The 11,810-nt window shown below is 49.2% G+C and overlaps 3 protein-coding genes across 3 annotated transcripts; all 3 read right to left on the reverse strand.

Annotated features, from left to right (window-relative positions):
* Positions 1–40: 40 nt before the first annotated feature.
* LOC112884909 (pyruvate kinase 1, cytosolic) lies at positions 41–5,513 on the reverse strand. The gene is made up of 16 exons (XM_025950539.1): positions 5,291–5,513; positions 5,053–5,149; positions 4,838–4,935; positions 4,551–4,706; positions 4,255–4,332; positions 3,993–4,124; positions 3,727–3,807; positions 3,457–3,528; positions 3,280–3,369; positions 2,688–2,832; positions 2,454–2,542; positions 2,218–2,313; positions 2,006–2,073; positions 1,827–1,926; positions 1,282–1,341; positions 41–449 (listed from the first exon to the last, which is right to left on the reverse strand). The coding sequence occupies exons 1-16, from the start codon at positions 5,357–5,359 to the stop codon at positions 297–299; spliced, it is 1,584 nt and encodes a 527-aa protein (XP_025806324.1). The 5' UTR covers positions 5,360–5,513; the 3' UTR covers positions 41–296.
* Positions 5,514–5,802: 289 nt separating this feature from the next.
* Positions 5,803–8,767, reverse strand: LOC112884729 (leucine-rich repeat receptor-like protein kinase PXC1). The gene is made up of 2 exons (XM_025950257.1): positions 6,844–8,767; positions 5,803–6,742 (listed from the first exon to the last, which is right to left on the reverse strand). The coding sequence occupies exons 1-2, from the start codon at positions 8,414–8,416 to the stop codon at positions 6,027–6,029; spliced, it is 2,289 nt and encodes a 762-aa protein (XP_025806042.1). The 5' UTR covers positions 8,417–8,767; the 3' UTR covers positions 5,803–6,026.
* Positions 8,768–9,290: 523 nt separating this feature from the next.
* On the reverse strand, positions 9,291–11,732 carry LOC112884730 (caldesmon-like). The gene is made up of 3 exons (XM_025950258.1): positions 11,243–11,732; positions 10,750–10,935; positions 9,291–9,723 (listed from the first exon to the last, which is right to left on the reverse strand). The coding sequence occupies exons 1-2, from the start codon at positions 11,630–11,632 to the stop codon at positions 10,765–10,767; spliced, it is 561 nt and encodes a 186-aa protein (XP_025806043.1). The 5' UTR covers positions 11,633–11,732; the 3' UTR covers positions 9,291–9,723; positions 10,750–10,764.
* Positions 11,733–11,810: the final 78 nt, after the last annotated feature.

Consider the following 11,810-nt stretch of genomic DNA (forward strand, 5'->3'; position numbering starts at 1 on the left):
TTGAACAAAACCAGATGTAACGAGCAGCAAAGTGAGCATGTGAAGGGAAAACAGGCTCAGGTCAAACAATAGAAGGATAAAGGGTACAGTATGATTTCATTGTTCCATCTGCCCATTTAGGTGGTATAATCTGACAACTTCCAAACTGCGCCGTAGGAGTTTTAAACTGCAAAGTAAATCCTATGATGACACCATAGGAAAAACTGCTATTTCTGCAAAGCTATATGATTATACATAGACAGCAAGTTTTGGCCTCAGCAAAATCGGCAAAATATGTCCTAGTAGTAAACATGCGTCTAGTCATCCAGCTCAATGATCTTCACAACTGATGAATCTCCCACTTTCTGGCAAACAACTACACGGTCATGGGACTTGATCACACCAGAGGCTTTGCCGTGGTCAAGAGCAACCTTCAGAACTGACTCATTTGTAGCGCTGGTAGATTCAGCCTGAAAGACAATGAATATTGATTATAACAAGTCACCAGATAATCAGCCAATCACTCATTAGTTCGGTCAGGAGTTATCAATTGATCGGCACCACACAATGGAAAAACACGAAAACATGACAAACAAAACCTTTGTGTCTGCTCAGGAGACAGACCTTTTTTTTAATAGAAGTCGGCAGGTTAGCTGCCATTCTATGTATATAGAAAAGTAAAGTCAACAAAAACAACACCAACACGGAAAATGACCACCAACATGACAATGGAAGAGAACGCCTACAACAAAAGACAGGTACCAACAAAATCACTTCTGCAGAGCCATAGGCTACAAGAACAAGCTAAGTGGGACCACCACTTCAAGCCTTAGTTTACCAGCCTTTTCTCATAAGCTACTAATGGTCCAATAAAATCAGCAGACAAATTTCTAAATTGGAAACGTGTATGGATTCACCATGCTATCAGACCATGCAAATGGTTTAGAACTGGACTAGCGAACTGCATTCTAGTGTTCTTGCCTTCAAGCATTCTAGTATTCTTGCCCTGATTATGGTAAGATTATGTCAATATGGATGGAAACCTGTAGACCCCTAGCAGCGTCATACTAGTTTCCAGAAAGCATCAAACTTTCATAGGACATCTAATAAACAATTTACCATAGATGAATTGGGAAAAAAATACAAGGAATCACAATAGGCCTGTGCTCGAAATCCATAGGATCCCTCCCTCCCCAATGATAAGGGTTCATGTGTATTGCAAGTGAGCAAATCCAACCAATATGTGTTCTATATACTTCAATTCTTCAACTAATAAAAGGGGCAGAGGAAATGTTAACTTACTGGATGCCGTGGATCAGCAAGCATCGGAAAGAGGCCTCTAACTATGAGTGATTGTCTTGCCTGCAAGAAACCAAAATGAGTTGCATAATGCCAAAATCAGCTTATGCCTTTCTTCTCAAACAAAAAGGAGTCATGGCTCTTAATTATTGTCTCAGAGAAAAAGTGCCTTAAACAACGAATAAACCACAGATGCAATTCAGCACAAGTATTGAGCACAATCCTACTAAAATCACGATCGAACAGAGTAATAGGGGGGAAAGAACCAATATCTTCCAGAGTAACAACACTGCATGAGACAGCAAGAATGTTGCCCTGTGGCAGATCATAAGTTTAATAGTCAATGCCTCACATGGCCCATACTGACATACTGCTTCCCTATATTGAGTTAGACAGTGTTGTATGGTTACATGTTCAATGTCAAGAAGAAACTTCACAACACCAATGTTACCATTCACAGCATGCTAATAATAATATGAGACAATGCCTACATTGCATAAATAGGAAACATCTCACACGAAATATCACAAACATGATTGTTCATGTACCTCAAAAGCACCGGTGAAACTCCACTTCAGTTGGTTCGTCTTTAGACGAGGAATGACAACAGAAAGAACAGGCATGCTGGGCCTGTACTTCGCAATGAGCCTGCAGAGCATACAGATATACATGAGACTGAGTCCCAATGAACTGCAGCCATGTAGAAGCAATGTTCAATTCTATCTACCTTGCAGCTCGTCCAGAAGAGGTGAAGCAAATGATCACAGATGCCTTAACTTTGATAGCAGCTCGCACCTAGAAAATAGTTATGGAACTATTTTAGACTAAAAAGTTTGTGCTAAACAAGAAATTTGTGACAGTGATGAATCATCAATAGACCGAAATTTTCCTATGCAAAATTAAACAAAGGCTGGTATCTGAGAAGCACATAGATCTTACCGCTGAGGAAGCAATGGACTCCAAGTGGGTCATCGGTTCCCCCACATATTTCACAGTTCGCTTGTAGTATAAATCTTGGTTGAATACTTTCTCAGCCTGAAAAACAATTGGCAAACATGTATAACTAAATCGATGATGACGAGTCAAATGAAGAGCAAAAAAAAAAGCAGGCATCAAATTTGCATTGAAAATGCAACCCTTGATCTAGAAAACATATAGCTCAACAGAAATTTCACCTCAGCACAAATTCTGCCCACTGTTGAAATAGTCTCAACTGGATACAAACCACGGAGAGTCTCAGCACCAAGGAGAATGGCGTCACTCCCTGCAGTAAAAACAATTGTGCTTTGTGATTGAACATTTGAACTGCCCTTTCTGAGTGCACGGAAGGCCAGCTGTATATCAAGGCTAAAAAAAGCTTGAGTCTACCCAGGAATTTTGGAAAGCAACTACAATTGTCAACAACTTACCGTCAAGTACTGCATTTGCCACATCGGTTGCCTCCGCCCGAGTAGGCCTGAGGTTGTCAGTCATACTGTCCACAACACGAGTGACAACAGCAGGCTTTCCAGCCATGTTGCACTTGTGCAGAGCGGACTTTTGAAACAAAAAGACCTGCAATATGGAGAATCGGATAGGTAAAGATCAAAGACTTAAAAAAAAAACTTAGTAGAACAGGAATAATTATTGCATCTTAAAACTAGATAAAAGGAATCTTGAGTTGAAACGTTTTAAGTTTATGTTAATTGCCTATCTTTCCTCAACAGGTTTGGATTCTGGGTAAAAAGATAGATATGAAACTCAATCTAACAACAGAGGGTCTCGAGTTCAAGACTATGCCAACACAATTTTACGGAAAAAAAAACAATTGTAGCCCACTTCAAGTCCACATAGTATGGCAGCAGGTTTGGAGCCCAGATGTGAGACGGTGTACTATTGGCCAAATTGCCTCCAAGGCTTTACCAGGTGGTGCATGAAACTCAATACAAATCTTCACCCAAATACTAGCATTTGTCTAAATTGAGGTCCTGGAATGCTAAAATTTTAGTCAAGGTAGCCAACCTTCTCAGGTGGAAGATCGATTCCGAGGTTTCCTCTTGACAGAATGATACCATCTGCCTCTGCCAGAATTTCATCAAAATGGTTCAAGCCCTGCAAAGCAATATAGAGCGGATATGGTAAAACAAATTACAACTTATAGTTGGCTAATGATGTAAAATATATTATCTTGAAAAATACCTCAACGTTCTCAATTTTGGCAAAAATCTGAGTTTGGCTGAGATCGCCCAATTTTGAGAGGAACTCCCGTGCCTGTGTTGAAGGAAAAAATTACCAGACTATTGACAACATTCTTCTGTATTGGATTCAAATAAACGGAAGCTATTGTAAATATAGCGATGCTGCATTGTCATTGAAAAAATAGGCATTGCTTAGAAGCACAAGTAGCAAAGAATAAAGAGGACAAACGTAACATCTAAACTTGCATCAATAATGTAATTAGATGGTTACCTGCCGCACATCTTCAGCATGCCTTGTGTAAGACAAAGAGAGAAAGTCAATCTTATTTGGAGCACCCCATTTTCTGATAACCTGAAAGCAGGCCATGCCAGTAAGTCCTAGAATGGGCTAGAGGACAGGGCTGCTGCGCTAAACAGTTCTAGTTCCAACCCAAAATTTTGATATTGTTTTATGTGAAATTCTGAAAGGAAGGAGAAGACATCAAAGCAATTGTCACACAAGGATACATAAAACACAGTCGTTAGAGTAGTACTTACATCCTTATCCTCATCAGATAGCGTTGGCAAGCCAATATGAATCTGGGAGCAATGCAGTGTGAACAGTGACCCAGCCAATGTAGCTGTGTTCTTGATTATACAGACCACATCATCTCCTTGAACTTCAGAAACCTACAACAAGGCAGATGAGAGTTTTTGTATCAGAAAATACAGACAGCAAACTGAATCCTCTTGAAAGACATTTGAAACAACAAAATGCATTGCTCATAGGTACATCAGCATGCCAGAAGCATTTTTTTACCTCCAACCAAACTGAAGTAGTCTCACTGCCAGTGAACAAGTATTGCCCCACAAATATTGTTGCGCCTGGTCTAACAGCCTGCAAGGAACAAAGTTTCCTTTTCAACTCTTTGTGGAAACAACAGAATAAACTTAGGACATCATGGTACATAGCGTGTAAAGCAAAAAATAAAAAATAATAAAGGTATCGTAGCTAGGCAGAGAACGATCTACTAGCTGTTGCAGCTGATCGCATTGAAGTAAATACAGCATAGGATAATAGATCTGACAAAAAAAACAGCATAAGCACGTGTTAACCTTGGCGAGTCCGGAGAAGTTGATGGGCAGCAAGCTGGAGGAGGCTTCTTGCCCCTGATGAGGTGTGAGAACAACAGTGCCATTCTCCTCAAGGGAAATCGGGGTTTCTTTCTTGTTCACCACCTGCAACTCCGGGCCAACGGTATCAAGCATGACCTGCCCAAGGGATCCAACAGTCAGCTCTCTCGCTCACAAAAGAGGGGGGGAAATCACATTGGTTCACACTTCACAGTGACGCCATCAACTAGCTAAGGAATAAGAATGCTGCAATCAAGAGAGTGACTTACGGCGCATAGCTTCTTGGTGGCCTTGATGGCGAGCTTGAGGTTCTCGAGCGTCTCCTGGTGGTAGGCGGCGTCTCCCCACGAGAAATCGAACCGCGCAACTGAGCAAGCGCCACGATTATACAGCATAAACGGAAAAAAAAAACTCGGCGTCAGCTGTACAAGTAAGAGGGGTCCGAGACGCAATTGAGAAAGAGAGACAGTGTGCGTGTGGTTACCGGACATGCCGGCCTTGAGGCAGGCGGAGATGGTGTCGACGGAGCGCGACTTGGGCCCGAGCGTCCCCACGATCTTCGTCATCGCCGGGAAGAAGCTCTATTTGTTTTGGGGGTTTTTTTCACACGATCCATGATGAGGAAAAAACCAAGAGTCAGGGCTGAGGAATCCGCTAAGCTAGGGTTCGCTTACCCCCCGAGTAAATTGAACAGCAAATCTGAAGGGAGGAGTGGGGCTTACGGTCTTGGATGGCTCGAGGATTGAGGCCATCCGGATGGGCTCCTCGAGCAGGAGATTCGTCGAATGCATCTTGGCTCGCTGTTGATCGCGCTCCGAATCAGATCGGGAGGAAGAGGGGGATGCGGAGAAAAAGCAGCGGCCCCTTTTGTCCCCCTCTTCTCTTCTTCTCCAAGAAAAAAAGCAAGCGCCCTCTGCGTCCGCAGCAGGTGTCCAAACCTGCGAACGGTGGATGGTGAGACGCGGGTTGCTTGGGGCGGCCGCTGGTTTCCCTTCGGCTGCCCCACACACACCCCACATGGGTCGTGTCGGCCCAAAACCGCGGGCCGCCGGCCTAACGGGAGCATTGGTTTTCAAGTCCAAGAGATGGATTACAGTGGTCGTCTGCCTGCCTCCTTCCTGTCTATGGATATCCACCGTAGGAGCAGTGTGTGCATTCATATTTTCTAATTCTCAAGGGAATATTCATTTGGAAAAGGAAGAAAGAAAACAGAAATGCAAAGAGCAGGACACAGTTGGACAAATATGGGCCAACCAATTATACCCAAACAAACTAGGCAAGCTGCAGGTGCCACTACTAGTCTGCTACTGAATCCAGCTCTTCCAACAAATCGGCCCAAATATATTGTACGGCCTTGAGCATCACAAATCATACCAGAACCATAGCACTGCGCTAACGAACATCACACTACTGCATTACAGTCAACACCAGGCCCACGGCGAGGCTGCCTGAACACTACTAGTAGCTGAGCCTGCCACCCCCGTCGTCGGTGGTGATGCCGATGGACGGCGACGTCACAGAGACGTCCCTGTCCTCCTCCGGCATCGGCGACTGGTCCACCGGCACGCTCTCGATCATCCTCACCACGTCGCCCATCGACGGCCGCTGCTCCGGCTGCGGCGCCACGCACGCCAGCGCCACGTGCAGCATCGCCACCATCTCCTCCTCGATGTCCCGGTACCGGAGCAGCTCCACGTCGAACACCTCCGCCGTCCACTCCTCCCGCACAACCGACCGCACCCAGTCCGGCAGGCTAGCCGCCGCCGCCGCCGCGCTGCTCTTCTTGTCCCTCCTCTGCGCATCCGCGCCGTCCGGCAAGGGGTGCGGGTGCTGCGCCGCCGGCGATTTGCCGGTCAGAGCCTCCAGGACCAGCACGCCGAAGCTGTACACGTCGGCCTCCTGCGACAGCCGCTTGTTGTCCGCCTGCTCGGGGGCCATGTAGCCGCCCAGGCGGGCGATGGCGTGCGCCGGGCTGAGGAGGAGCGCGAGGCCGAAGTCCGCGACGCGGGCGGCGCCGTCCTTGTCGAGGAGGACGTTGGTGGACTTGATGTTGCCGTGGGGCACGCCGGACGTGCGGTACTCCCGGTGGATGCACGCCAGCCCGCGCGCCGCGCCGAGCAGCAGCCTCACCCTCGTCGTCCAGTCCAACGGCGACTCACCCGTCATCTTGGGTCCTGAATCCCATCAGTCAAGCATACAATGGCAAGAACATTCGTGTCAGGTGCAGGTGGATCACGCAACGACAACAACAATGCTAAGTGGCCGGAGATGATACCGTGGAGACGGTCGTGGAGGTTGCCATTGGGAAGGTAGTCGTAGATGAGGAGCTTCTCCTGCTTGGCGTAGTAGAAGGCCCTAAGGGGGACGAGATGCGGGTGGCGGAGGCGGCCGATGAGGTCCATGTACCGGTGGAACTCCTCGCGCGCGCAGGGGTTGGCGTCGCGCAGCCGCTTCACGGCGACCATGCGCCCATCGCCCAGCACCGCGCGGTACACGGTGCCCAGGCTGCCTCGGCCGACCATCTCCGCCGACGCGCGGAGCAGCTCCTCCAGCTGGAACCTGCTCCGCCTCTCCTGCAGGTGCGAGGTCAATGGCGCGCCGCCCCTTGGCCTTCCCCCGGCGCTGCCATCGCTGTCGCCGTCGTCGTCGTCATCCCCGCCCTCGCCGTCCGCCCCGAAAAACACCAGCTTGCTGCGCGCACCGTCGCTGTCGCCGCCGTCGCTGCACCTTCCCGCGCTGCCCGGACGAGCCGGTTGCTCCCCCTTGAGGTGGCCGAACAGCACGCCGTCTCCGTCCTCCAGGCCGACGCGGCCGCGTCTCTTTCTCTTCTTGGCTGCAGGCTCGCCGCCGCTACCTTGCCCGCAGCAGCAACAAGCTACTAGCAGCGATGCCAGAGCAAAGAAGAACAGAGTGTTGCCGACGGCTATCCCGGCAATTGCGCCGGGGCTCAAGCCTCCCTTGCCAGCCCCGCTGAGCGACTCCGGTGTCGCCAGTGCCGGCGAAGACGAAGCAACGGAGGATGACGCCGCCGGGTTGGACGGCACCATGGAGGAAGGCACGGACGATGGCGGCGTCGGAGCGGGCTCGCGCGGCAGGAAAGAACAGGGCGGCAGCGGCGGCGCGGGCCCACAGAGGCCGGCATTGCCGGCGAAGGAGGCGAGGCCGAACTTGGCACGCATGGCGTCGGGCACCCGCCCGGAGAGCTGGTTGTTGGAGGCGTTGAACTCGGCGAGGCGGGGCAGCGCGGCGGAGACGTCGGGGAGGAGGCCGGTTAGGAGGTTGTCCTGGAGCTTGAGCGTGAGGAGGCCTGTGAGCTTGCCTAGCGCCGCCGCCGGGATGGGCCCGCTCAGGCTGTTGTCAGCGAGGTCCACACGGACGAGCCGCGGGAGCCGCGCGACGGCGTCGGGGATGACGCCGGAGATGTCGTTGTGGGAGAGGTAGAGCAGCACGAGGTTGGGGACGCCGCGGAGGAGCGCGTCGAGCGTGCCGTTGAGGCGGTTCCCGCGGAGGTCGAGCGCGCGGAGCTCGGCGAGGTGGGAGAGCGGGTCGAGCGGGCCCCGCAGGTCCAGCGACGGGAGCGCGAGCGAGGTGACGCGGCGGCCGTCGGCGGAGCAGCCGACGCCCGTCCAGCGGCCGGCGCAGGCGTCACCGGTGCTCCAGTTCGCGGCCAAGATGCCGTGCGCGTCGGCGCCGTGGCGGAAGATGGTGAGCGCGTCCGTGTCGCTCGGCTTCACCTCGGGCTCCGGCTGCGGCACGGTGGCCGCTGCTGCCGCCGCCGGCATTGCCAAGCTCAGGCACGCCAAGATCGCCAATGACCCCATGGAACGCAGCAAGAACTGCAGCGCCATTGTTGCTGTTTGCAAATGCGAGTGTGGTTGGGGCTATTACAATTACAAGATTGGCATGGAGGAAAGGGAGGAATTACTCAATCAAGCCCATGAGTGATCTTGGCTACTCCTATCAATCTGCATTGGAACAAGAGAACAACCGTGGCTTTTGATTTTTGAAATCGGGAGGTGTTTGAACTGGGACCTCTTCACTGCACTGTTTTCTTGGGACAGGCCATAGCCCAGCACCAGGCTTGTCAGTACTGGATGCTTCCGCTTTTCGCTTTTGCTCTGTTTCTGTCTGCCCATAGGTCCCCCCTAGGCGCCTAGGGTGGAGTGGAGCAGGCTTCTCCGTCACACCACAATGCAGCTCCTCAGCAGTCAGCAGCACAGAGAAAAGGCAAAACCGAGCAAGTGCTAATTTCACAGAGGCAATTTCGGAAACACTAAGATTTCACAGGAACTACAGAAGAAAAGGTTCAAACTTTTCCTAAGAAATAGGAAATGTACCCATTTTGCAAATAGGCCTGAACTTGTTTGCAAGCTGTATGATCCTTTTCAGAAATTTCAGTGTTCTAAAATATTGCTAGCTTCAGGTGCGAAACAAGGAACCATGGATCATCAAGATGCAAGTCTACCACGGGAGAAGTGACTGCGTGTAAATGAGAACACAGCCACACAGGGCTGAGGGCGAAATCATGATCCTCTCGCGGCGTGACAACAAAGGTTCAAGGAAGCATCATGCGGAGCGCTTTTGCTCCATTTTGCTTTTGCCCTTTGCCTCTTCTTTTCACGCTCACCTTCTCATCAGTCATCACATCCCGCTTCTCTCGCAAATTGATTGCAGCGGCGCGAATTAGGGCAAAATAGTAGCAGCACGATGCCTCAACAGTAATTAAAAAGAAGGGAATCATTAACAGTATGGACGATAGCCCTTCATGGAACTAACAAGAAAATATTGCCAAAGGGAAATCATATGACTCGACCCCAACGTCCTTTTCTTCCAGATCGTGCCAAGAGTTTATGCAAACGAGAACAAATAGCGAATCATTATCCCTAATCCACAGGGGGGAAAAGGAGGGCAGCAACTGGGCAATAGCAGTTCTGAGTGCACCCAGCTAAAGCATTTCTGTCCGGTGAAGGATTGAGGAAAGCCATCTCTCCATGCAGCTTGATGTGATCCAGTCTAACTAAGAAACAGATGACATTACATCTCACACCTAAACTGATTCTTATAATCTTATTGCTGAATATAAACTAGTCCTCAGAGGGAATGATAGATACATCTTTGTGATGTCCCTCCTGATTCACATGCTACCATTGGTTTCCTGCATAACAGAAAATATTGATGCTAAAAAAAACCATCTTAACAACAATCTAATAGCTGAGTTCAAGAAAAGACATCATAACCATCTTAACAAACAAAGGATCATAAAAGAAGAAATGGTATTGTGCTATATTTGAAGAAACTTGCATTTGACTTCTTGGGCAAACAAAAATTTAATATTAAACTCCAAGCAAGATAGATCACTACAGGATTTTGCCTAATGCCTGTTCAACTGCAGTAGAAAGTAGATAATGTAATGAAGGTTTACTCAATATAAAGCCTTTCAACAAGGTGACAACCACAAAACCATGCCAAGGGGATGCAAGTAAGAAAAATAAAAACCCACTGGTTGTCAGTGGCATATCGTAGAAATTTCAAAACCAAAATGCATAAATTGTATCTATTAATCAGAGTTTAGCCATGCAATTCTCATCCAAGCTGTATTACATAAATAATACTCCTAATTTGATCAACGTCCACTCTATATTCTATTCTAAAAATGAATGCTACTGATTCAATCTGAAAAATCACACATTGGCTACATCTATACTCAGAAAGCTCGATTAGTTCATTGTAATATTTGTATAATGTACTTTGCAGCTTCAAATTATAAATCCTTTGGGAATATCCTGACCTACCAATTTTTTAAAACACCCCATGTATGCCTGACCAATGAACAAGTTATCACTAATTGGCGGCATGCCTCATACTTTATCTATTTGGTGCACTCACTAAACCCGTCCCTAGCTGCAATTTTCGAATTTGGAATGCAAAATTCGCAAAGAAACTTTCAGTCAAAAAAGTTTGTAAAGAGCTAACGATTGTATACAGAATAGTGCATCCATCCAATATTTTCATGGAACCTTAAAAGATGACATGCAATCGATATAGGCACTTCATCTATTTAAGACAACTTGATTTTAAGTTGCCTGCTTCATTAGGCTGCATAACATGGATGCTCTTCTTGTTTCAAAACTAGAGGGGTGAAAAAAGTTAGCAAAAATACAATAAGAAAAGGAGAACTCACCTCACAAAATCAACCTTATAGAGGAGTGGTATTCTTGATAGCATCGAGTATTTGATCTTCAAGTTTATCTTCAGCCAGCCACACACTGCTCTTCTTGCGCAGGAGCTCCTTCTGCTCTGCCTTCTTCTGCTCTCGGAGCTTCTCCTTGTTCCTCCAGCTCTCCAGCTTCTCAGCTCTTTCTTTCATCTGCACGTTATCTTATCTCAGTTACAAACATATTTTGCATCACAAGTTTCAATTTGCTGGACAGTTGAATCCTAAAGATGGTGCTGTTATGCATGCTTCTGAACTGAAGGTAACATGGATGAAACAAGCAGGCCTATGACAAGGTTCCCTCTTAATCCCAAACTAATATAGCAACTTACACAATGTTAAGACTCGCATTCTAGGAAGTCCAAACGGACGAGGCAATTCATCAAACATGTTGTGCGCAATGGCGAATTGAGAGAACCATGGGCGAAGTGAGCAAAGGAGATGGTGAAAGGAAACTTACAAGGGCCTGGCGGAAGTCCTCCTCGAACGCGCGCCGCTCAGCCGCGCGCGTCTGCGCGGCGGCGGCCTTGGCTGCCTTGCGCTCCTCGTTGGCCACGCGGGCGGCCTCGGCGCGCGCCTCGGCCTTCCGCTGCCGCTCGGCCTCCATCAGCTGCACCTCGTATGCGTACTCCCGCCGCAGCTGCCGCACGTCGCGCGCGTAGCCCTTCCGCAGCCGGTCCAGCTGCGCCCACGCCTCCCGGGGCTCCCCCGCGGGCTCCCAGCTGCCCAGGTAGCCGCTAGGCTTGGAGAACTCGTGCGGCTCCGGCCGCGCCAGGGCCAGCGCGGAGGCGTGGAACCCGCGGAGCAGCGGGCGCAGGAGTTGGTGCGGCCGGGAGGAGGAGAGCGCCATCGCCGCCGCAAATGGAGGACGACGAATCGCGGTGGTGTAGAGCTGCCGGAGCGGAGAAACAAGACTCTTGAAGAGGGCGCCCTCCTTCGGCTGGCCGGCCTTTCCAAGAGGCTTAATGGAGCCTGGTTATAAGTTTTTTTTTTGAGCAAAAAGCCCGGTTATAAGTGGGACGGCCTAC

The sequence above is a fragment of the Panicum hallii genome, chromosome 3, assembly GCF_002211085.1.
Source record: "Panicum hallii strain FIL2 chromosome 3, PHallii_v3.1, whole genome shotgun sequence".
Lineage (NCBI taxonomy): Eukaryota > Viridiplantae > Streptophyta > Magnoliopsida > Poales > Poaceae > Panicum > Panicum hallii.

Bases quoted from the DNA above. Each gene is read 5' to 3' on its own strand.
- LOC112884909 (XM_025950539.1), bottom strand. From the start codon at position 5,359: ATGCATTCGACGAATCTCCTGCTCGAGGAGCCCATCCGGATGGCCTCA. The intron at 4,936-5,052 runs GTAACCACACGC...GCGCTTGCTCAG, and splicing joins CCTCAAGGCCGGCATGTCCG to TTGCGCGGTTCGATTTCTCG. The intron at 3,529-3,726 runs GTAACCATCTAA...CCTTCAACACAG, and splicing joins ATGCTGAAGATGTGCGGCAG to GCACGGGAGTTCCTCTCAAA.
- LOC112884729 (XM_025950257.1), bottom strand. From the start codon at position 8,416: ATGGCGCTGCAGTTCTTGCTGCGTTCCATGGGGTCATTGGCGATCTTG. The intron at 6,743-6,843 runs GTATCATCTCCG...GATGGGATTCAG, and splicing joins CCTCCACGACCGTCTCCACG to GACCCAAGATGACGGGTGAG.
- LOC112884730 (XM_025950258.1), bottom strand. From the start codon at position 11,632: ATGGCGCTCTCCTCCTCCCGGCCGCACCAACTCCTGCGCCCGCTGCTC. The intron at 10,936-11,242 runs GTAAGTTTCCTT...GATAACGTGCAG, and splicing joins AGGACTTCCGCCAGGCCCTT to ATGAAAGAAAGAGCTGAGAA.